Source organism: Peromyscus leucopus, chromosome 7 (assembly GCF_004664715.2).
Source record: "Peromyscus leucopus breed LL Stock chromosome 7, UCI_PerLeu_2.1, whole genome shotgun sequence".
NCBI lineage: Eukaryota > Metazoa > Chordata > Mammalia > Rodentia > Cricetidae > Peromyscus > Peromyscus leucopus.
Window position 1 is genome coordinate 5827844 of NC_051069.1, and position 25571 is coordinate 5853414.

At 40.6% G+C, this 25571-nt stretch overlaps 2 protein-coding genes across 3 annotated transcripts in view; one reads left to right on the plus strand and one right to left on the minus strand.

The window, feature by feature from the left end:
* Window positions 1–21071, plus strand: part of Rab8b (RAB8B, member RAS oncogene family) — a 72339-nt gene extending 51268 nt beyond the window's left edge. The window contains exons 2-8 of the mRNA XM_028866150.2: window positions 988–1048; window positions 3836–3896; window positions 10958–11035; window positions 11880–11969; window positions 13058–13123; window positions 16636–16686; window positions 17472–21071. Of these exons, the coding sequence (XP_028721983.1) occupies window positions 988–1048; window positions 3836–3896; window positions 10958–11035; window positions 11880–11969; window positions 13058–13123; window positions 16636–16686; window positions 17472–17564 (500 nt within the window). The 3' untranslated portion in view covers window positions 17565–21071. The remainder of the gene's footprint in view (window positions 1–987; window positions 1049–3835; window positions 3897–10957; window positions 11036–11879; window positions 11970–13057; window positions 13124–16635; window positions 16687–17471) is intronic.
* A 1534-nt stretch (window positions 21072–22605) lies between these two features.
* LOC114691030 (protection of telomeres protein 1-like) lies at window positions 22606–25243 on the minus strand. 2 transcript variants are annotated; one of them, XM_037207378.1, is made up of 2 exons: window positions 24693–24778; window positions 22606–24603 (listed from the first exon to the last, which is right to left on the minus strand). In XM_037207378.1, exons 1-2 carry the CDS (start codon window positions 24750–24752, stop codon window positions 23383–23385), a joined length of 1281 nt encoding a protein of 426 aa, XP_037063273.1. In that variant the 5' UTR covers window positions 24753–24778; the 3' UTR covers window positions 22606–23382. The 2 variants fall into 2 exon arrangements, with proteins under 2 accessions (XP_037063273.1, XP_037063274.1); XM_037207379.1 differs by having other exon boundaries at window positions 22606–25243.
* Window positions 25244–25571: the final 328 nt, after the last annotated feature.

A 25571-nucleotide genomic window follows, 5' to 3' on the forward strand; every position in this document is an offset into this window, starting at 1 on the left:
TACATAGTGATTTGAGGCCAGCCTGAGCTAATGAGGCCCTATTTTTTTTTTTTTTAAAAAAAAGCAGCTTTATTCCTGACAAATGTTAAAGCATGCTGATAAGGCAAGGGTTTTGTGCTCCTTTGTAGAATAAGTCCTCAGTAAGTTGTGAAGTTTCGAGCTGTCATGGGGTGCGGATAGGGGAGGAGATGTTGAACTTCTGAAGTGACAGAGTCCCAAAGGACTTTCCTGTGTCACCCTTCAGGCCTGGTGTGCTTTGGCCTCGGGTTCATATTACACTGGTAGTTTGGAGAACAGCTTATGACTGGTTAAATGCATGTCAGATGTTGGAGGAGGCAGGCCTAGTCAAGGGAGTTCTTTGTTGTCCTTGTGTTTTCTCTCTGGAATTCTGAAGTGTGGCCAGGGCTAAAAACCATGCTGCTATTCAGTTGCAGACAGTAACCATCGGGACATTTATTAAGAAGCATATGAAGTCCCTGCTAATTGTATAAATAGAATAAGCCTTCCCTCCCTTGCAGGCAGCTGGGCGGAGTCTCATTTTTTTTCCTTAAGTTTGCAGGTTCTAACTAAAATGAAGAGAGGGGAAGACGATTGTTTTAAAGAGGCTCCATGGCCTTCTGCAGGGAAAGGTCTGGGCATGAAGACTGAAAGCACTGTGTATATGTATTTCAGGAAGGAGAAAATATGTTATGTTCTCAGTCCTTCTGAATTATATAACTTTGCAGGATGTGGTCCATTTGTGCCCAAATAATGAGGCCTGTAATCCTGCATTTCACATGTGTGGGAATGCTTTGCAGAGTGATTAGCATTCCTTTCTCCAGCCTGTATTCAGAGGAAACATGCCATTCACACCCTCTGTGCGCTCACATTTTCCAGTGCGTTGGAGAACTTTTTTTTTTTTTTTTCAATAGAAATCTTTGTTCCCTCCCTAATAAGACTTGGATTGAATTTGAGGAACTTAGCATATCCTTCTTTGTTTTCTGGCAGGAATTGATTTTAAAATCAGAACGATAGAGCTCGATGGAAAGAAAATTAAACTTCAGATATGGTAAGTAAAAAAATGAAGGCAATCGGGGTGTTAAAGACACCCTCAGACCTTCCCTTTGTAAACAGCAAGGGGAGTAAGCACTGCACATCCTTCTGTGGCAGAGTGGGGAGGTGAGGAGCAGAAACTGATCCAGAAGAGGTCCAGAGCCCATTCTTCCAAAGCTCTATAACAGAAGAAACAAATTCTTAAAAGCAGAAACTACTTCTCCAGTATAGTTGCAGCTGTGACTCAAGATGCAATAAAATGGCCGAGTGTCCCAGACCATGGACTTCTAGTCACAGTATTCTAAATTTAGGACTTCAGGGAAAGTTCTTGCTTTTTGTCCATCCCTAAGAATACTTGGAGGGCACTGGTGGCACACATCTTTAATCCCAACACTCAAGAGGCAGAGGCAGGCAGAGATCTTGAGTTCGAGGCCAGTCTGATCTACAGAGTGAGTTTCAGGACAGCCAGGACTACACAACCCAGTCTCAAAAAACCAAAAAAAAAAAAAAAAAAAACCAAACCAAAAAAAAAAACCTTGAGCCACTGGTTCTTTGGTCCAGTTAGTCCTAGGTTAGGCGGAACCACTGTGGGAGCATTGGTTTGGGTCTCTGATGAGGTCGAATAGCAGTGCCAGGGAATGCATGGCAGAGCAGACTGCTTGCTTTGTGGGCTAGGAAGGTCCAGGGCCCTCCAGTCCACTGGAAAGTGCTCCTGGTGATCTAAGGACTTTTCCCTAAGCCCTGTTCCCCAAAGATGTCACCACCTCCTAGTATCACCACCCCAAGCCTTTTAGATGTTGTTGTTGGGGGAAACTTCTCCAAACCATTGTGCCTTCTCAGGCCCTGCTTCTTCTCACCTGTAAATAAGTTGGTTTGATATGAGTAGAGGTTCTCTATAGCCCTGATATTTTATAATTTAGTAAGTAGAGCCTGAGAAATAAGGAAGAATATAAGTAATGTCTTGTCTTATTTCAGGCCACTGTGAATTTAAAAAACAAATTAAAAATTTTAAACACTTTTGATACCAAATGTATATGGGGTTCCCCTCTACACCCCTGCCCAAGCAGTTCTCCAAAGGATACCACATGAGTGTTCTTTAACTTAATTCTGGCACTGTCCACCTAGAGACAGCATCAGATACCATAGTTTGAGGGCACAATCCCACAGTCTGCCCTGTACTGCCGATGCCACTCATAAGCAGTTAAGTTTGTCACCTATTACTTCCATACGCATACACCCCTTGTTCCATCACAGATCTCGGAGAAACACATTCACCCTTAAAATTTTTTTCTGTGTGTGTGTGTGTGTGTGTGTGTGTGTGTGTGTGTGTGTATGTGTGTGTGCGTGCATGTGAGCATGCATGCTAGTTCCAAATTAGTAGTGTATTTGTGTCAAGGAAATGTGATTAATCCACTCAAAGGCACTTGGCTTCTGTGTTCTCCTTGTTTGCTAAGCACAGAATAAGTTCCTCACTTTCCTAGTGCTGGTGGGGAAGAGAATACCAAGATACATGTTTGGTGTGCATCCCATCCGGTGCTCAGCCACTGAGACTTGCAATACTTGAGTCTCATTCAAGGCTGTGAGCTGTTTAGTGGCAGAAACGGGACCATAACTCTCCTGAGCCTATCTTGCAGAATTAAGATGATAACATCACCCCACCTCATGCTGGGTGCAGTGGGCATCACGTGAACACTGTGTGGAAGTATTTTGTAAAGTAGATATAAATATTAAGGTATTTACTGCTTTAATTGACTATTTCCTTTGAACCTTCATTCCTTGGTAGGGTTTAGTATGTATTAGATTTTCAATATATTTCTACAAATACCTCTCTCTTTTCTTTGCAATTAAATTGTATAATGTAGTTTATTTTAGTACCACAGGAAGTGAATTAATTCTGACTATAAATGGCAAATTTAAAAACAGTGATTTTCCCTTAAATATTAAGAAAATTTGGCTTCTTTTGTAGGATTTAGGTTGTAAATTTAATTAGAAATGTCCACATTTCTTGGAGAGTGAGAAAGAGTGTGGTTTTTTTTTTTTTTTTTGTGTGTGTGTGTGTGTGTGTGTATGTGTGTGTGTGTGTGTGTGTGTGTGTGTGTGTGTGTGTGTGTAGTGTGGTGTGGTCTGTGCTCCTGCTCACACAGCCCTGGTTTGCTGCTAGAGATGGAATTTGAGACCTTGGCAGGCTACATTCCCATCCTGTAATATATATTTTAGTGGTATGTGATCAACTCAAAAGAAAGAATAGGTGAAAGATTATGTAATTTTGAGATGTTTATGTTTAGTCTTTGGGAACTTGGAGAATGATGTTGGACTCCAGGTTCCTGTGGAATTAACTGCAGGCTGTGCTCTGAAGGTGTTCTGGAGGAGACGTGTTTTGTTCTGCTCTGCTGAGCAGAATGTACACAGTAGTAAGTCCGGTTCAGTAGTTTGCTTTGTACAAAATCACACATGCAGTCAAGAAAGCACAGTGCCTTAGTCATGTAGTGCTCAGAGAAAGGGCCGTCGCTGCCTCTGGGAGCCAAGAATCCAGAGCTATTCTGTCGCCCCCCTCACGCCAGTTCCAGTGGGACCTGTTTGTTTATTTTCCTGTTGCTGCTTTTACCAGCAAGTCCCGGTTTTTCATCCAAGTCACTGTGGGTTCTAGCAGTGCCTGTGGACACCACTGCGTCCCCCTCTCCAGGCACAGTGTGCTGTCGCCTCCACTGCACTGAGAGCCCGCAGATAGGATCTAGAACTTGGGGCTCGCCTGTGTTGCTGGTAACTTAAAGTCACTCTTTCCTTTCTGTGTTTCCAATTTTAGGGACACGGCGGGCCAGGAAAGATTTCGAACAATTACAACAGCATACTATAGAGGAGCCATGGTGAGTGAGTTTTGGGGTTTCTAACCCTTCAGGTGAAAATAAATAGGGGTATTCATGCCTATGTATAGTTACGAAGCTAGAGTCTAGAACCACCTTATTCAGCAAGACCAGCTTGGTCTGGACTGGAGCAAACGAAGGAATGAGGAAAGAACAGACACAGACACAAACACAGATGAGCTGGGATCGGGTGGCCTGCGCTCACTCTGATGGAGCAGCATGTACACACAACATCTCAGAGCATTGATTACGTACAGAAAAGGAAGAGGAGCCAGTCTGTCTCCATAGGAGGTCTCAGTGGGGTGCAGTTCAGGCATTAGACATCTGAAGGAGGAAACTGCAGTCTCCATGGATGCTTCTGTACACTGTCAGCATGTACACATAGAGCAGAGGAAGGCTTCCTGTACACTGTCAGCATGTACACATAGAGCAGAGGAAGGCTTCCTGTACACTGTCAGCATGTACACATAGAGCAGAGGAAGGCTTCCTGTATACTGTCAGCATGTACACATGGAGAAGAGGAAGGCTTCCTGTACACTGTCAGCATGTACACATAGAGCAGAGGAAGGCTTCCTGTACACTGTCAGCATGTACACATAGAGCAGAGGAAGGCTTCCTGTACACTGTCAGCATGTACACATAGAGCAGAGGAAGGCTTCCTGTACACTGTCAGCATGTACACATAGAGCAGAGGAAGGCTTCCTGTACACTGTCAGCATGTACACATAGAGCAGAGGAAGGCTTCCTGTACACTGTCAGCATGTACACATAGAGCAGAGGAAGGCTTCCTGTACACTGTCAGCATGTACACATAGAGCAGAGGAAGGCTTCCTGTACACTGTCAGCATGTACACATAGAGCAGAGGAAGGCTTTGCTGGTTCCTGAGCCTGACCCAGGGTAACCTTTGCTCATCCCCATGAGTCCTTATCAGTCCGGACTCTGTTCTCTCACAAATTCACTAAGAGTTTCCTCGCCTCCCTACACAGCAAAGTGAAGGAAAACAAATTTTTAAATTCGAAAACAAGATTTTAGGGGTTTTAAAAAAATTGTATTTGATTTTTAATAGCTTTATTTTGTGGTTAGTCTTTATAATAAGTAATCAAGCCATTAGCTTAGATATTCTAGAACTCCTCTACATTCTGCTGAAGTACTTATACATTTTTGTTATCTTTTTTCTTTTTGTTAGTACTTGATGGCAGTCTTAGCAAACCACAAACCCTGTGACTAAGTGTTCCTTTCTTGTACTCTTTTGTCTCTCAGCCCTATGGCCATATCACCCTGTGTCTCTCTCAACCCCTGCAACCTGGCCTTGCTTATGGCTTCTTGCCTGGCTAGGAAGTGGCTGAATGATTCATAGCTCTAGAGGACCTTGGCTGCCAGGACCTTCTTGGCTACTCCCGGGCATGTCCTTATTGTCATAGTTCCATCATCTGGTTGTTTTCTGCCCTCACATGCCTCTCTATTTAATGCATTTAGAGTGTCTGTTGTCTCTGAGCTGGTCCTGTGTGGTGCCGGAAAATCAATGGTGGATAAGCTACTTGGAATCAGAGGTGTGTGGGCTGTACCTGGGATGTCAGGCCCAGGGTAGAGCTTCATCACTTGCTTTAGGCCTGAGTTAGGGGCTGTGGCTCAGTGGTAGAACATGAGTTTAACATGCCTGATGTTAACTCTCTAGCACCAGAAACCAAATAAATTAAGAAGGCGTAAGCCAAGCCCAAGTTTGAGCCTTGAATTTTGATGATATGCTCAGACAGTCTTTGAAAGTTAAACCTTTAAGTCCATGGAGCCCACCTGATAGGTTGTAGGTACAGCACTGAGACTCCTATTCTCCTGGGAATGACAGAAGGTGACAGAGCTGCAGAGGTGATGGCTCTCCTTTGCATCCAGGAGGATATGCCCTGGATCCACAGGTCCTTCCACTACAGTACTGTCATCCCTTCTTCCTCTACTTCCCCTTGTCCACCATTATTTGAGTATTAGTAACTCATCTCTACCACAAGTTTGAGGGTCCTTTTCACGCTGTAGCATCCCACTAGCCATTTAATGTGTTCTCCACACTTGGTTCTGTGCTACTGTCTTAGTTAGGGTTTCTATTGTTAGGATAAAACACTGTGACCCAAGTCAACTGGGAAGAAAGGGTTTATTTCATCTTATAACTTATAGTCCTATCATCCAGGAAAGCTGGGGCAGGAACTCCAGGCAGGAACCTAAAGGCAGGAACTGATGCTAAGGCCATGAAGAAGTGCTGGTTCCTGGCTTGTTCCTCATGGCATGCTCAATTTGCTTTCTTATATAGCTCAGTACTCCTCAGTGGGCTGAACCTTCTCACATCAATCATCAATAAGAAAATGCTCCACATGCTTTCCCTATAGGCTGATCTTATGGAGGCATTTTCTCAATGGAGATTCCCTCATCTCACATGACTCTAGCATATGTCAAATTGGCAAAAAAATAAAAAAATAAAAAAAAAACCCTAGCCAGAACAGATACTTTAAGATTGTAAGGAGTTTTATTATCATAAAGAGAGTTATTGCTGCTTTTTTATTTTGCTGAGATTGGAATCAGAGGGAAGAGACTTCCTGTGTGTGCCAGGGCTACATTTGCTGGTATTTGTTTCTCTGGAGAAGATAAAAGAGAACATTTTAACAGGGAAGGTTTGGTATAGTTCACAGGTAACTTGATTAGAAGCATCTTAGACACACTAGTGTTTGTGTTGGCCAGTGTTTCACATTCTGGGGCCAGGTGGTCCCACCATTTCTATGTTCCCTTTCCCTTGAGAATAGGCAGGAACACTACCTTGTGGAGTGAGTGTCTCACTTGGATATTTAGCTCTAGTACATGATGTGAAGAAAGAGGCCAGTGGCATGTGTTAGTTATTTTAGACTCAAGGTGTGTCTGGATTTCTCATGTTTCTATTGCCTCATCTTTCTTCCTGTTACTTCACATAATCACAGACCATTGCTATTCTGATTAATACTGACTTTTCATTGTGAAGGTAGGTATCTTGCTTTACTTTTCTCTTTTGTTTTGCTGTGTACGGTGCTGGTTCCTGACACAGTAGATGCTCAGTAAATACTTGCTGACAATGTGAATCAGTGGAAGACTCTCCAGAAAATGCTCTTCTGTTGAAGTCTTGGTCTCTCAGGCTGCTTGTTCCTGTGAGCTGTAGGGCTGTTGGTAGTCATGGCAAGCGTTGGTTGGTTGGATCAGGCACGCAACATTCTTCTGGAGTCTGCCACTATGTAGATTTCTTAGTTTTGTTTTAAACATGTCGGCAACTTTACAGGCTTTACAGTAAACCTTGATTGGACAATTAGGCTGTAAGGGGAAGAAGGGCCATATCATTACATCATTGTTACTTCTCAAAGACCAGCAACTTGCAACAATGCTCATTGTAGACTATATTAGATCTATAAAGTTTACCTGGCATACTTAATAATTTATAGTTCTAGCAGGTCCATATTAATATCAGTTACCATACAACCATAGGAAATAGTGTAATGACTTTTGCTGTTGAAATTAAAGAAGTAAGTTAGTAATAAATATCTGCTGTTTGTTGAGGCCAAGTTATGTCCTGAATTCTGGGTTAAGTAGTTTACAAATAATATCCTAGGAGATCCTCAGAAGAATCTCACGTTGGCAACTGAGAAAGCTAAAATACTGTCCCCCAGGGTCTCCCTGTTAAATACATGATGGCACCTAAGCTAGAAGCATCTAGCTTGAAAGCCTCTACCCCTCGCACCACACTGTTCAATTTCTGTGCTCACCAAAGGAAGGGGCATTTGAGGTAGACAGGGCACATGAATGATATTGCTTCATCATTTAGCTCAAAGGATAATAGCACTATAGTAGTTACTTGGTTAATTTTAACTGTAGATAGCTAAATATTCTGCATCAGTAATTATTGTTGTTTGTTTTTTCTTACTGTGGTGAACTATATGTAGCATAAAACTTCAGTAATTTTTCATTTTAAAAGTGCACTTTTTCACTTTTTTTTTTTAAACTCATTTACAAAGTGTATAGCTGAAGTGAAATGTGCATTTGAGGTAAGGAGGGGTGGGGTAGAGGAGAATATTGCTTATCATTTAAATAATTGCATGCCTTTTCTCCCAGCACTCAAGAGGTAGAGGCAGGCAGATCTCTATGAGTTCAAGGCTAGCCTGGTTTATATAGCAAGTTCCAGGTCAGCCAGGAATACATAGTGAGACTCTGTCTCAAACAAACAAACACATACAATACTTTTTCTCTTGCTGTTAAAAGTGGATCTACCTAAGTGGTATAAAAAGCTTTAAGAATTCCAAGAAATCATCCCAAATCTCCTACCTCCATGAGAAAAAACTCTTAATATTTTTTTGTTTTCTGTCTTTTTTTGTCTAATGTGATTTGTCTCTGCTTACATTTATATTTACTGACAGAGTTGGAAGCCAGCCTGTGCAGGACTTTGCCTGCCATGCTGTGGAACTTAATTCTGAGAACAGTTGGAGGGTGCTGCGAATGTCTGAGCATTGAGTTGATCATGGGTGTCCTTTCAGAAAAGACTAGAAGAGGTCAGAGTGAGAGCAGGAGACAGCTGAAGACTGGGTTGAAGTTCCAGGAAAGACTGACTGAGGAGAATCTAAGAATCAGTACATGAGTGGAGGCAGTCAGGCTCTGAAGATACTGAATCATAGGATCTCCAGGACCTAGGGACTGGCTATGAGGGAAAGAACCAGGTGTTTCCACAGCTGCTGGGGTTTTATTGCCCTTCACCATGTGATAGTACAGGGAGAGCAGAAGACTTGGAAGGGACTCACAATCTATTTTGCTTACAAGAATGTATGGTGACTATAGGAGATACCTAACAGCTGGTGTCTACACAGTGTTCCCTAAAGGACATCTTGCCTTGTCTGTCTTCTTGGACACATCCTGTCCCTCCTCCCAATAGATCTGTGCGTCTTATTAAGCTTTCTTTGACCTTCAATGACAGAATGCTATTGCTTTTTTTTTTTTTTTTTTTTTTTTTGGCTATGTGGCAGGTACCATGGGCTTGCTTCTTCATCAGTCCCAGCCCTTTTGTCAAGTTAACAACTTAACTCTACTCAGGCTTCATGCCTTGACTTTACTCATTTTCTCAGAGAAACTGTCCTGGCCACTTGAGCCACTTCTCCAGATAAGATTATGTTCCTGTTGTTTTAGTTCAAAGCTTCCCATGCTTCTTTGTAGCAAGTGTCAGAATTCTAGTTCATTGTGCATTGGTCTGTTTCCTTTGTTAGCCATTCATGAGAAGAAGGGACCTTGGTTATCCTGTCCACTGCTCAGAGTACCTAGTGTAAGTAGAGTATTTGGCACATAGTAGGTACTTATTATTCTGGAGAATTGGAAGGGTTTTTTAGTGGTGTGTGTGTGTGTGTGTGTGTGAGAGAGAGAGAGAGAGAGAGAGAGAGAGAGAGAGAGAGAGAGAGAGAGAGAGAGAGAGAGAGAGAGTATGAGAATATTGTAGATAAAGTTTTACTATGTAGCCTAGGCAGGTCTGAAGTTTTCTCTGCCTTCTGAGTGTTAGGATTTCAAACATGTCAGGGTCAGCCACAGAATCAGTATCTCTGTCTCTCTATCTACTCTCTTAAGTGCTGGACATCAAGCCTGAAGTGCTTACCCATGCAAGGCAAGCACTCTACCACTGAACTACCAGCCCATTTCATATTGTTGAATGGATTGATATTTAAGTGCATATGGTACCTAGTACTCACAGTACTGAAGAATGGTCCTGGAGATCCCATGACTCCATATTTTCAGAGCCTGACCTCCTCATGTGTTAACTTATTAGATTCTCCTCAGTTAGCCTTTTCTGGAGCTGTTGTCCTGGTCTTTTACTGTCTCCCTGCTTCCATGCTTAACCTATTCCAGTCTCTTTTCTGTAATGGCACCACTGTGGTTATCACTCGGTATGCTGTGAATGTGTTGCTCTGATTGGTTAATAATAAAGTGCTGATTGGCCAGTAGCCAGGCAGGAAGCATAGGTAGGACAAAGAGAGAGGAGAATGCTGGGAACAGGAAAGCTGAGTCAGGAGTCACCAGCCAGACACAGAGGAAGCAAGATGTAAAGATACCGGTAAGCCACAAGCCACATGGCAGGGTATAGATTTATAGACATGGGTTAATTTAAGATGTAAGATCTAGCTAGCAAGAAGCCTGAGCCATTAGGCCAAACAATTTTAATTAATATAAGCGTCTGTGTGTTTATTTGGGTCTGAATGGCAGTGGGCTGGACAGGACTAGAGAAAACTCCAGCTACAGGGCACACATGACCAGCTTCCATAGTACTCACAGTACTGAATGTAAGGGCACACATGACCAGCTTCCATAGTACTCACAGTACTGAATGTAAGGGCATATGTGACCAGCTCACACAGTATTCACAGTACTGAAGAATGGTCTGGGCACTTAGGATAGAGGTGTTATTTGAATGATTTGGAAGGTAAGTCTTTTAGATTTTACCTAGCAGGGGAATCTTGAAAAATATGATGACAGTGCTTTAGCTAACCCATGTAATAAATGCATTACGTTTTCATATGAGTTATTAGTGTTAAGACAAATGGTAACATTGTGAGCCTATACTGAAAGCCTGTATTCAATACAGGTAAGTCTGTATTGAAAGAACAAATTTAGAACAGTATGGTCTTGGTCTCAGTAGAGGAGTGAGAAGAACAGTCATCTCCGTTTGTAATAAGCAAGCGTGCCCTGGAAGCGTCCCTCTTCCTCTGAGCATTCACTGGCCCTGTCTTACTTAGCCTGGCCTGAAGCTCCAGTTGGTGCCGATCATTATCACCTGAGGTCAGGTAGAAAGAGCAGCTCACATTTCCCACAATCTCTAATTCATTAAAGTTAACAGTGACGATGTTAACAGTTCATTTAGACTGTGAGACAGTAGCATAATTCATTAGTTTTTTTGCCTCTGTATTTTTCAAATTTATTATGAATCCCTCTTTAAAGACCAACAGAGACAAGAGAGAGGCAGGTAGGCATGTCCTGCATTGTGAGCTGTAAGTGTGAAGTATAACATAAAGCTTTTTGTTTCCTCCCATAGGGAATTATGCTGGTCTATGACATTACCAATGAAAAGTCCTTTGACAATATTAAAAATTGGATAAGAAACATTGAAGAGGTATGTATGGAAGGAGAGTGCCAATGCTGGACAGAAGCCTACTAGGAACATGTGGTAGGCTATTGCTTTCTCCTGGAGGTGGCTGCTGCTGAGGAGCAGAATGGGCAGGACAGGCCCACCCTGCCCACTGGAAAAAAGCTAGATCCCCAGTGGTGCCAGGACAACAGCTGTGTATAGATAGTAGACAGAGGAGCATTTTCATGTTTAAACTCAGGCCAGAGCTTAGACACAACCTAATCTGGGTCCCCATTGTCTACCTAAGGAAACAGAAGAGGAAGGAGTGACCTGCCAGTGTCCATAGAGACTTGAAGACAGAGCCACAGCTAAGATTTCTGTAACTTTTTTTTGCCTTTCTAACATTTTTTCCTCTGTAGATATTTGAAATTTGGGTTAGTTCCAGGATAGTTGGTACTAAGTTTTCTTTGAAATCTCTGTGGCATTTCAGAAAGAAACTGACTAGGAAATAATTTAGCACATTAAAATGAACCCACATAGTTGATGTTTTTAAATAGTTCAGAACCCAGGTTACTTTTTCCAGTAACTCAGTACTTAAATTTTTTTCTGTTTCAGACTGGAATAGTTGAAGGTTTAGCTGTTGTATATGAGTTATGAGGATGAGTCTGTGAGCCTTTTGGGGGAAATGTTTGCACAGGCCCTGTGAGGGCTCTAAGCTGAAGTAATTCTCCCTTCTCCCTTTAAACGGTTCTCTGACTTGGGCTTGTGATGCATGGAAGATGTTTTTGTTGCTGAACAAGCCGCCATGTTTCTGACAGGTTGGGGTTTTCCCCCCCGCGCTCTGTGTCTGTCACAGGCCATGTTTACAATGCACTGTGTTCCCCTGCAGCACGCCTCTTCCGATGTCGAGAGGATGATCCTGGGGAACAAGTGTGATATGAATGACAGAAGACAGGTGTCAAAGGAAAGAGGGGAGAAGGTAAGCTTGACCCAGAGGAACAGGGGATCTGCTCCCAGCCCAGAGGAACAGGGGGATCTGCTCCCAGCCAGCCTTCGTTCTCTTGGTATTGATTTACATTGTTAAGATGTCTGTTTTGGTCCTTTAAGAACTTGCTGTCAAACAACAGTGAGATGTAGTCTGTACTTGGATAGTAGGAATTAGTGTTCAAATCCAACCCCGTTTATACCATCCGGTCATGACTCAGCCCTACAGAATGCTGGGAGATACAGACTGGCCTTTCTTAAGATCCAGCAGCTCTTGTTTAGGCTCTTTCAGATTTGTGTGAAAACCTCAGCTTTGAAGTTATAATAACTCAGTTTCTAAAAAAATATACTAGGGTAAGTGAAATTTCAACCATAATCACTTTCCAGTTCACTGTTTTCCCTAAGCATTTAGTACAAGTTAGCTTCAGCTCATGAGCGGTAAGCTCCTTGTAACTGACCAGCTACGGAGGTGACATTTACAGGTGCCTGTCTGTCTTACATCTGTAGAGCAAACGGTTACTTTTTGTGCACATTTACTTACGGTATTTGCTCAGTTCTTAGAGACTTTCTCCAGTGATAGGTGCAAACACACTTGGTTTTTCAGTCTGAGTACCAACTTGCCCTTGGAAACCTTCACTTAATTTGAGTAGTGTTACATGGGTTAGGACCCTGAAAATAGATGGAAATGTGAAAAGAGTTCAAATTTGCCATTCTGTTGTGGAATAGAATAGTTCATTCCGAAAGGAAAGTCAGGCTAGTTACACCTGGAGAATTGTGCTCCTGGAGACAAGGTAAAGGAGTAAATGAATCCCCAAGCAGGTGGCAAGCTGAGACTCCATCTAGTAGTTTTTCTTGTGTGTTTATTAGAGACCCCCAAGTATAGCAGAACAAATTTCTAACATGACATTTTAAGTAGAAGCTGTGTCATTTTTAGACTAAGTTAAATTATAAAATTTAAAGCACAGTACAAAAAAAACAAAACAAAATAGAAAACCATAGGAGTTCTGGCATAGATTCTTGGGGGCTTTGAAAAATGTACAATCTGCCACTTTCACTAAATTTGATTTCCTGTTTGTCTTTCAGTTAGCAATTGACTATGGGATTAAATTTTTGGAGACAAGTGCAAAATCCAGTACAAATGTAGAAGAGGTAAGAACTGTACGGTGACTCACTGGGTAGCAGCTCAACCTGGTAAAAGCTTTTACATCTTGGACTTTTACATAGACTCTGCTCCCTGGATTTCTAGCATGCAGCCTCCACATGGTTATGTTAAGATTGCTCAATTAAGATTCTCGGAAGAGAGGAGATACAAGTTCATTCTAAGTTCAGTGCAGCCGTTTGTTTGGGATGTTAGCAATCACAGACTCAGTGTCCGCTGCTCATTTGTCATCAACCTCTGCTAGCCTGCAGCAGACAAGCTGAGTCACTTGAGTTAAAGTGCTGTCTCTTAAACGGGCTCCCTTGTGTATGCATTTGAAGTAGATTAAGCATGACACATAATGCTATGGCATTTAGTAGATAGAAGAAAGTGTTTTTATAGATTAGTCTTAATACATTTCCATTAAGTTAGCCGTTACAAGAAAATTATCTGGGGGCTGGCAAGGGTGAAGGAGCTTGCCAGGGAACCCAAGTTTGAGCTCTGGGATCCATATCCTCCGACTGCCATACCCCTACACACAAACACAATAAGCAAATAAAATATAATAAAAAATTTTTTAAAAAGGTCATCTAAGGTCTTCAAAGAGCAGATGGAAATGATAATTTTATGATCAATTTAAAAAAATTAACACATATAACCAGTATTTGTACCCTTTGTGAAGAAAACCTGCTCTAGAAAACTCTCGATAATCTGTTTCTTTTTTTTTTTGGCTGTTCAGTTCTTTATTAGACTATCAGGTGTTTTAGACAGGCACAGTAACACAGCTTCGCAGAGTTAAACAAATGCAACCTAAACACCTTAAAATAATATTCTACAACATTTCCCTCTTTTTGTCTAAATAAAAAGAAAGGTTTTAACTTTAACATAGTAAAACTATACACAACAAAACAGTTATCAAGTAAGAATTAATTTACAATATTCAGTCCATTTACATTTAGCAAATTCAGAGAAAGCATTCCACCATCCATCTATCTTAGTGACTCCAAAGCTTTACACATAATTTACTTTCTATCACAACTAAGGAAAACTGCAGCTATAACTATCTAGTCTTCAACTCCATCAAAGACCCAGAAGGATGCATTACTATCTAACAACAGAGACTTTAGGCTGCCTGGACAGTCACCCAAAGTTCTTCTGCCACATTGGGGCATCCATCTTCAGCCTACAGGTCCAGAATATCTAGCAAACATTTCAGTGAAGCAGGAGATTTGAAGGACTGTCTCTTCTTGTTTTGGCAAAGTTTAACAGTCTTTTTCCGGTGTGTCCTGAATGTCCAGTCTGCACAGCACATTGTCAGCAGTCAAAGGCAAGAAACGTTTCTTTGCCCAGTGCCTAACCTTGCCACAATGAAAGCAAGCTCCATAAGGAGTTTCTTCTTTGCTCATCATCTTCTCTGATGTAAATTGGTACTGCCAGGAGCAGATGTATCTCACTGTCATGAAAAATCTTAAGTTAACAAAACATTTTATTTTATTAATTTTTTTTTGGGGGGGGGTTCTTAGGGTTTTATTGTTGTGAAGAGACACTATGACCAGAGCAACTCTATTTTTTTTTTGAACATAAAAACAGGTTATAATTCAAAAGTTCAGCGTTATTTGAAACTAGAAAACATTTTCTCTTTAGAAAATAGTAAAAATGATAACATTTCCCAATAAGCCCTTTTAAGCCAAATAATAGCTGAATTATACATATAAATATTGATTAGATTCTGGGATACAGAAGAACCCTATCTTCATCCCTTCAGAGAGCTATGTTTTACTTAAGTTGTATAAGTGAGAATCCTATTCATCTTCTCCTTCACTGTTTGATTTACAGCAGATGTTTTTCTATAGGCTAATCCATACTCTAAAAAGATTTCAGTCTGTTTCTTTACCTGCTGTGTAATAGAGTTAGTACCTGTGCTTAATGATTCTGACAGTTCCAACTAAGCTTCAGTAGCTTGGCTTCTTCACTCCTTCCTTACACAGTGGCTAAAATATCAAGACTTACATGGCCTTAGTAGTCAATGAATACTTGTCAGAACTTCTTTCTTCAAAATAATCAGCACTCATTTTTCAGTGTTGAAAAACAGGAAATTGCCACTGATTTATTTTCATAAGCATAGATAAAAAGGAAACAAAAAAAAAAGAAAAGAAAAGCAAGCTCCCTTCTTCCATGAGAGATTCCTTCTACCAACAGGGAGTGAGGTGGGTGGGGTAGTGGCTCTTATGCCAGCTCCTGAGGGGCACCCCTTAATCTTGGCCACAGAATGGATTCCACCTCTGTGGAAACAAAGTAAAAGTGATGACAGATTTGTTGTTGTTTGTTTTTTGTTTTGTTTTGTTTTTTGTTGTTTTTTGAGACAGGGTTTTTCTGTGTAGTTTTGGTGCCTGTCCTGGATCTCACTTTGTAGACCAGGCTGACCTTGAACTCACAGAGATCTGCCAGGCTCTGCCTCCCAAGTGCTGGGATTAAAGGTGTGTGCCACTACCACCTGGCTTATTTTTAAAGAGCCAGTGAGCGAAGTGGGTTATCTCAGCTTCCTTTTAAATTTATTTCCACACTGTGTGTGTGTGTGGGGCGGGGTTTAATTGAGTTTCAGGAACTGGTAGTTTTGAAGTTTTAAGGCATGGAAGATTCTGTGTACTTAGGTATGCCCTCAGAAGAAAGAGGTCAGAAAGAAAAGTATTGGTTTTTGTGAAGATGGACTTTTAGAACTATAGTTTAATCCATAATTGTACTTAAATCACTTCTTGCACAGATTTTAGTGTATACTGGATAGTTTTATGTCAAGTTAAAGTCATCTGAGAGGAAGGGACCTCAGTTAAGAAAATGTCTCCAGAAGATTAGGTTGTAGGCAAACCTCTAGGGCATTTTCTTAATTCTTAGTGATTGGTGGAGGAGGGCTGAGCCTATTGTGGGTGGTGCCATCCCTGGGTTGGTGGTTCTGGGTTCTATAAGAAAGCAGGCTGAGCAAGCCATGAGGAGCAAGCCAGTAAGCAGCACCTTCCATGGCCTATGTATCAGCTCCTGCCTCCAGGTTCCTGCTGTGCTTAAATTCCCGTCCTGACTTCCTTTGATGATGAACTGTGATGTGGAAGCTTAATGATCTGAATAACCTTCTCCTCCCCAAGTTACTTTGGTCATGGTGTTTCATCACAGCAATAGTAATCCTAAGACGAGCATCATCTGGGCCAGAGGTTGAAACCTTTCCTTTCAGGAATAGGGTGGTTTAAACAGAGCCTAACTCTCCTGTTCTTAGTGTATTGAGGAACTGTGTATGCCATATTAGGAACTTGTGGCAGATATTACACGCATAAAATATTTGATGAATGAATGACAATGTGACAACATTGGACAATATGATGTAACTGAAAAAGCCATTAACATGTACATGCTAGGATTTTAATTATACTATTTTCAGTTAGAAACTCTGAAGTGTTATATTCACAAATAATAAAAATTCTGTATTTCTGTTTTGAAATACAACATTTAACAATAACTTTGTTTATTTTATCTTTAGGCATTTTTTACACTTGCACGGGATATAATGACAAAACTCAACAGAAAAATGGTTTGTATCACTTATAGTTTTTATTTTTATGATACCTTTTAGTTTGGCACTCAACAGGCTGGACAGCATTATAATGTGCTCACATTAAACTTATTTGTTCCTGATGCTTTCAGATGATTGCACCAGGCTTATAACTTCTATTGCTTCAGGGTTGTTTCCGCATCACAGCTGTCTCAGCTCTTTCCTCTGGCTCTTAAGTGGTAGTTAATTGACTTTGTATCAGAATAGTGAAAATAATAATGGCAGAAATTGCTTTTTTTCATAAAATTATCTAGTTCAATTTTCATATAATACGTATTTATATCTATCTAATGATGATCTTGGAGTTTCTCAAGTTGGCTTCCATTTGAACCATCAGTAATGAATCTTTAGGACACCCGAAAGTTTAATGTGGATCCTCGTGAAACTATCTGCCTTCTATTACCAACTCTTCTTACCTCTAACTTGATTGTCTACTGCCTTAGCCCTGTTCCCATCATTATCCTTGACACTACAGGCTGATATTGCCTTAAACTAGATATAGGTACGTCCTACCTAACACCTGGTTAAAACAAAATGCTAGTCTAGCCAGCCTAAGACTACTTTGTCTTTTTAATCCACCACTGGCAAAGAAGACAGTGCTGAGACCTAACTAATTCCTTCTGATAGAACTTGGCAGTGAGCACAGGTGAGAGAGTGTACCAGAGTGTATTCCCCACGTGGTGTGCTTTTACTCTGGAGGTAATTGGGGTCAAACCATGAAATCTTGGTTTCCTTAGCAATCAATTTCATATCCTGTTTTTCAGAATGACAGCAATTCATCAGGAGCAGGCGGGCCAGTGAAAATAACCGAAAACCGGTCCAAGAAGACCAGTTTCTTCCGCTGTTCGTTGCTTTGATGAACTCTTCACTTCTGAGAGACTGCAGTATACCTAGAGGGCCCTTCCCTGCCTCTCTGAAAGCACAGGTTACCCAGCCTCAGAGTCACCTCACCCGGCTGCTGCGGAGAGCACCACGGAACTCTAGACCTCTCAACACAGAACGCCAAGTGGATTCCAGCCTCGTGGCCTAGCAAAAGAGCAGGCTCCTTTCTTCAGACATGGAAGCATGACGTGGAGACACATGCGGGACCTAACTGGTTTTTCCTTGTTTTACTGCCTGTCCTGGAAGCTGCTTTCTTTCTTTGCACACGAGTGTCAGCCTTTCTCTGGTCCAGCATAATCTTAGACTCCTAACTGAGCACTTTAGTGGCAGGAAGTTCTAGACTTACATATCTGGGGATGTTTAAAGACAGCAGAACATTAAACAGAGGTTGATGTACTAAAATTCAAGGATGGTTGGCCTGGGTCATATGGTCATAAGCATTTATCAGAGGGCTTTGACTTGCAGTGTTCTACTGATAAACTTGTAAAAGAGACCACATCATCTTCATCTTTTCAGGTGGTTATCAGCTTGGCTCATCCCTGAGTAGCTGTATCCCTTTTTAGGTTGGCTGCCACTACCTCCTCCCTGGAAACAGCAAGAAGAAAGCACTCCAGTCTCGCTGCTTCTGAGGGTCATATTTGCTGCCCTTCCCCCTGCCTGACTTCTTGTCATTATTTCCTTATCTAAACCACTAATATCTGCAATCACTGCTGTGTCTACCAGTGAACTTCATGAGCTGAGATTTCACAGAGGGAGAGAAATGGTCATTAGGGCTTTATTTTCACATCCGGCTATGGTCTTGTCACACCAGAATATGTAATATATTCTTTCTCAATTTTACCCATTAGTTTGTATTACCCACTTCTTAACCATAATCCCTGTCAGTGAGAAAGTTAACAAAGGTTAGATTTAGATTTCAGTTTGTAGAAAACATACCTATATGGAGAGAAATTAAACATGTTGGTGTAAGATAGCTGTTAGTAATGTTGAAAATAGTGACTTTTGGTTCTATTTGGGGTTTAAAAAAATATAAAAAAGCAATTAGACCTAGCACATCCTCCAGAAATCTTGTCTTTTCATTAGAGCACATATGATCCAGGTTTGGGCTTTTCAGCCGTTGCTGAATGTGTAGGACCCAGCCCTTTGTGTTTAGGTTTGTAGTTGGAGAAGTGGGGTGGCTAGCCAGGCCAGAGGCGGCCCAAAGCTTTGCTGCCTTTCTCACCAAATGCTGGTTCTGATGTTTCTTTTGTGGATAAACCACCACACTAGAGGGGGTAGGAGGTATTCAGTGTTAACTTATGTGCCAAATCCAGATCATAATGTCACTGCTGTTGTTCTAGTCTTCAGTGTCTTAACACTGAGGGCACCAAAACAGGTGACGGGGAAATGAACTGGTAGCGATCACTCCCCGGTCTTGTGCTGTCCGCAGAGAACCGGAAGTGGAAATGGACACGGATAGCTGGTTACGCAGAGAGTTCTGCTTCAATGCTTGGGCCGGTCAGGCCTCCCCGTCTGTTGGAAAACTCGAAAGCATTCCAGTGGCTGCAAGTGTACCAGAGTTATTTTTGGTGGATTCTCTGACTTTACTGTTGACAAACTAAAGCCTTTTCTTCTTTTTCCTTCCTTACCTGTCGACTTAAAGTCACACATTACTGTCCAGGTGTAAGTAGTTCTTTCAGTGAGAATTGATTGTAAGTCTGACATCTTCAAATTAAATACATTTTTGAAAAGAAACGGTATTTTCTTAGAAATATCTTATCACTACTTTTCTAGGGGGAAAAAAGTCCAAGCAGTTACAATGGTAACAAAGTACTTTCCAAAAAGCAGGAGCTGTGACACCATATACGAATGTAATTCTCTTAGTATTTACCTCTGACTGTTCGGTGTCTTAACACTTTGGTTTCTATCTCAGGGGCTGTCTGCAAACCAAAACTGACATGTTCTGTGGTCAGCTTTTTTTTTTTTTTTTTTTTTTTAATGCTTTTGATTTCTTCACTCTTCTTGTGTCTTTTGTGGTTAATAACTAGTCTCCATGAACTTCTCTTTGAATGAGCCTGTAAATGTTAGGTGAGTCTAAAAGTGCTCTTTGAAGTAGCAGCAAACTGGGAGTATATTCTCTGTTATATAGAAATAAATTGTTCTTGCTATTTTCTTACATTTAGCTTTGTTAAATTGTATATAATTTGAGCTCAGACCATAGGAAATTCACTTTCTGCATGGTAAAAACAACCCAACAAATAGTCTACTTTGCTTAATAGTGTACATATGGTGCATTATTTTTTTCTATTTGTAGATGAATTTAGTGACAGATAATTGTCTGTTCCCTGCTGAAACTGAAGAAATCTAGATTTTTTTTTTAATGTGTGTGTGTGAACATTGTTGTGGTCTTACAGATAGGGTACATAGAGATTTTTGCAGCAGTATTAGTGATTCAGTGGCTGCACTTTATTATTATTGAACTAATTTTTTGACAACAGTTGAGCTCAGAATTTTCAAATAGAGTCTGAGGGTACCAGACAGTGGAGTGTGCTGTAACTAAGTAGCATGTGAATCAGTTGATTGTCAAATGTTTCACTGGGAACCTGTTCTAGCCTTTTTCTTCAGATGCTAATGAAGCGATCTCCCAGCGCATTGGTCAGTAGGTGCCGCAGGGCTTCTTATGTTCATGTGGACAGCTTATGCAGTCTTTGTTATAAATTTCCTGAATTATTGTTCATGTGGACAGCTTATGCAGTCTTTGTTATAAATTTCCTGAGGACTATACTCTTTACTCTGAAGGACCATTTTTTGTTTTAATTATACCTCATTTAGCTAACTAATAATATTCTAATACCTGGTAGAAAAACAGTGAGCCAGCCTCTAAGCATTCAACAAAATTTAGACAGCATGTTTTGTTTTGTCTTGTTTTGAACTGAAGGCATCCTTGGAAAAGAGAAATGTGATACCTTAGTTTCAAATAAAGCATGAATGTCAATATCCAGTAACATACAAAAAAATGTTACTGCCCTGTCCATTAATGAACTTAGTTGTGCAATATACATGGATTGTTCCGAGGTTTATGAGTAAGAAATTACTACTGCATTTTACAGGCTCCAAATGCTGAGAATCTCTGTTAGGGTTTATGAAGTGTCTTCCTGTGAGCAGTAAAATAACAAACTAAGCAGAATTTCTTTTCAGGAGTATGACTTAGATGCTTTTATAAATATATCTTAATCTTTAAAGATGAGATTCTAAGCCTAGAATTTTAAAACCACATTTCATTATGTTGGTTTACTGATCTCAAAATTTCTTCAGTTCAATTTTTTTGACTTAAGAAATAAAGTATAACAAAAAGACCTTCCTTTATCTTTCTCATCACACCCAGTGGCAGAGAGGGCTGTCTGAAATCCCTTGAATCAGAAGGAGGTCAGGATAGATTCATAAAGTTTATGAATGTCATGTTCATTAAAAAGAAACTAAACAACTGAGTACAGAAATGAAAACCAGCAAGCATTTGTTTTAAGGATTTTCCAGATTTTAACTTTGTATCTTGAAATGTGTGCCATATGCCAGGAACTAACAAAACTTCGTATTTCATCTTTGTACCTTTTTTTAAAAGTGAACTTATGATTGTTCATTCCAATGGCCTTACAGATGGGTTTGTCTTGACTGTGTGCAGCTGCTGCTGCTGCTCCCTTAATGCAAAATGCCATGAACTGTCTGATTCAAATCATGCCCCCATGGGAACTAGGGAGTGTTTTCATAGACTTCTACTTGTGTGCTTACTTTATTTTGCTCCAGTGGCTTACTGTGGCAAGCTCCTGTGGATAATATGGACCTGTCATGTGGTTGGTCTGTTGAAGCCAGTTCATTAACTGTACTGATTCTGATGCTGTGTTTTTTTAAAAAATGGATTTTATTCCAGGTGAACTTTTTTTTTTTTACAATAATGTTCATCTAAAATAAAAACTACATAATGAAAATGTCTATGACTCTTAACTGGATTGCATATTTTAGAATATATATGGCTTTTAAACTGTATTTTAATTGATCTATGTTCATTTTATATGATACTGAGTTTCATAAGGCTATTTTAATGCAAGTATATAAGGTACATTGAGTATATTACCTCCCTGTACCCTATCACCTTCCCATATTTTCCTTCCCTCTCCCTTTAGTTCCTGTATTTCCTTAGACAGATGTTTTACACACACACACACACACACACACACACACACACACACACACACACGGTTTTATGTATTGATATAAAATCTAGAACCTATAAATGAGGGGAAACATCTGATATTTACCTAGACTGACTTAATTCTCTTAATATGAATATCTCTAGTTATATTCATTTTCTTGCAAATGACATTGTTCTCCGTGGCTAAAAAAAATTCCATTATGTGTATATGCCACATTTTCTCTATCCATTCCTCTGTAGTTAGACACCTAGGTTGGTTTGATGACTAACTTACTATGAATAGTGCTGCAATAAACATTGATATGCAAGTGTCTCTGTGATATATTGACTTAGAGGCCTTCAGTTAGCTCGGTCATTTGGAAGCTACTTTAAACTTTTTTTTTTTTTTTTTTTTTTTTTTTTTTTTTACATTTATTTATTTATTATTTTATAAGCTGCACAGATTTGTTACTCCTCAGTCTTTAGCAAATACACAAATGCATATATACACATATGTACATGTTTGTGCAAAAGTGACTGACGACTTATTTTAAATTCAATAAACATCATTGAGTTAAAAAGCATACCATTCTATTGCAATGTAGGAACATTTTTACATAAGGCTATTGAAAGAGATAATACAGCTGAAGCAGAAAAATCTTTTTTTTTTTTTTTTTTTTTTTTTTTTTTTTTTTGGCTTTTCGAGACAGGGTTTCTCTGTGTAGCTTTGCACCTTTCCTGGGACTCACTTGGTAGCCCAGGCTGGCCTCGAACTCACAGAGATCCACCTGGCTCTGCCTCCCGAGTGCTGGGATTAAAGGCGTGCGCCACCACTGCCCGGCCAGAAAAATCTTAAACCTCATCACCCCATTAACTGATATGGGATGAAATAACTACTAATATTTACAGAGAGAAGTGGAAATCAAATACACCATCTGGTTCAAAGTGATAGACTCATCCTAAAATGGGCAACATAAGCACCAAATAAAACAATTCTGCCACTCCTCCTACAATATTCTCTTTAGTACACTGTAGCTCACTCTGACAAACCCTTGTTCAAGTCAAACTCAGTTAAGCAGATAACTGTGTGAAGGTACAGGAAGACTTCCTTCCCCAGGACTGGCTAAGCAATTCCTCTGTACATAAAGTAAAATGGAACAGGATGAAAGACAAGTAGCCACACTGTTTTATCAAGGAAAGCCAAAAGACTCAAGAACAGAATGTGTCCTTATCTACACCCACGTTAACATCAACTGCTGCTGGTATAAAACTTAGGACAGGAAAAGAAAACTAATTAGGGGATGTTGGGTGGAGAGCATAGAATCAAGTGTCTCATGGTGGTAAATGTCCAGTAACAACACAACTCCCCCAAAGAACTGAAAGAAGAAATGAAGATTTGGTCCCTTCACACCAAGTGTGACCTTATTTTGTAATTCTAGCAGTCACCCTAGGCATGGTGAGCAAAAAGGTATTTTAACATTCACAAGAAATGTCTTTCTGAACAAAAGAACTTAAATTATAGTGAAAATGGTAATTAATTTAACATCAGTAAAGTGAGTTCTGAGAATCACAGTCATAACCTTTTCTAAGACTGTAAAATCCCCTACACACTGCACTGAACAGCAGCACTAGATGATGTCTTCTGCAACCATGGTGTCAAATATCTGGTAACATATTTGCTGTTCCGTTCCTCTTGTGACACTGTAGGACTTGATGAGGCACTCCAGCCACGGGTATGCATCAATTTTTATTCCTGGAGGACAAATCACATTCATGATCTTTTCCAGATTCCTCTGAAGGTTGTTATCAGTGAGGACTTCTGATGCTGGGATCTGGAAAAATTTCTCAGAATCCTTGAGGTAAGCATCCAATACTCCTGTCCCATCATCAAAAGTGAAAGTCATAACAAACACATACTGCAGAGGAACAATGCCTAGAACTTCTGCCACAGAGGAAGGAATCCATATTCTTTTATTAGAAATAGTACTTAGGTTTTGTATGGGTTTCAAGTTTGAACACTGTTTACAACCATAGTGACACATCTTTCCTCGTATGAGGAATGGTGCTGCAAGGTCTAGGAGCTCCAGGTCCTCAGGGCCAGACCTCACAGGGATGACACTGTGAAACACGCTTGACAATTTAGAGATTTCACAAAGCCGACCTCCTTCTATCAAAATCAGACATTCATTTGAGAGAGGGAGAATGCCATCATTTTTCACAAAATGGACAGCGACCTGCCGTCCTCCTTGACCTTCAGTGGTCCAGACTTCCGAGTCATACAACGATGTACCTTGCAGCTTGCTCTCTGGGGCTTTAGTTGCAGCATCTTGCAAAATTTTATCCACATTTTCCTCATATGGAACTTCTTGCAATGAATGGCATTTAGGACAAAGAAGTTTAACAGACTGGAGAAGTCTTTTGGGTTCATATGATCTCAGTTTTGCTAGGATTCGATATTGTCGAGGAACTCTTTGCTTCAAAATGGCACACAGTGATGTCTTCTCTAAACAATGGTGATCTATAAGTGTTGTAGCACAGAGTTGCTGACATCTTTCTAGTTCGTACAGTGAGACCAAGTCTGATTCAGAGCTTGAAGGTGTTAAACAGTTGTCCTCATTTTCTGATTGACAGGTATTATCTGAGGGCTGAATGGCTGCCAAATCTACAGATTCTAAAGCTCTTTTCAGCTGATCTACATCAGGGTTACTTTCTGGTAAGACCCTGATCCCTCGACCATAGCTGGTCCCTCCATGAAGATGAAACTCCAGCCTTATCAGTGAAGTGATGGACTCTGAATTAACTGGTTGAAGTTTGGTATGGAGGCTATAGATTCTAAGGAAGCTTCCAATCTTCAGGGATTTTGCCATTTGGACATGATTATCATAAACTACAACGTCTATCACCAGATTCTGTAGCCGCAGAATGTGACTTAAGTCACCTTCGAAAACAAGGTCTTGCATGCAGACTCTCCAAGAGGGAAACTTCGTCCTGGTGCCATCCCATACCTTTAGAAGAAATGATGCTCCATCTACTTCTGCTTTGCCCAGGAGCTGACAGATCAGGTCACAGTACTGCATGGGTTGGACGTCAGAAAGCTGCAGTAAGGTGGAAGATGCTGAAAGGTGCGTGGATGCCCAAGCCCGCAAGGCTTCTACCATACTGTAGTCCTGAGCAGTGAAGTTAAAGCTTGTGCCTGAAGTGCGCAGTGTGACAGGAGACCCTATGGCGCCCTCAAGCGTCAAAGATGCAAAACCATAGGTGCTGATTGCCTGAAGTTTGTTTTTATATACTTGGATCTTCAACCCACGGAAACAAACAATGTCTCCAACATTATAAATGACTGGAAGGGTCTTCGTAGTTCCTACAGTTCCCTTGCTTAGGTATGGAGGCTTAAAGAACTTCACAACACCACAGACATTGACAACTGTGCCATCCTTAAGTACATTCAGGGGTGTGTATGTAAAAGGTGCTACTGGGGACCAAAGACATTGTTTCTGTGGAAAATCCCCTTATAGATTTACCAAAACCCTTAAGGTCTAATCTTCAAAACAGTTGCTTTATTTCCATATGTTAAAGACATAACTGAGAGTTTTCCCTGGATATACATCTTGCTATAATCACATCCTGACTGTAGAGATCTAAAACTTAGTTTTACTTTAAACTTTTTGAGGAACCTCCACACTAACTTCCATAGTTGGCGTTACCACCACAGTGTATAAGAGTTCCTTTTTGTACTCATTCTTCATCCCTGCCAGCATTTTTTTTTAAGATGGTCTCACTATGTAGCGCTGACTGGCCTTGTATAGTACTTCAGACT

Coding starts and splice junctions, on each gene's coding strand:
- LOC114691030 (XM_037207379.1), bottom strand. CDS start 24,912: ATGGTAGAAGCCTTGCGGGCTTGGGCATCCACGCACCTTTCAGCATCT.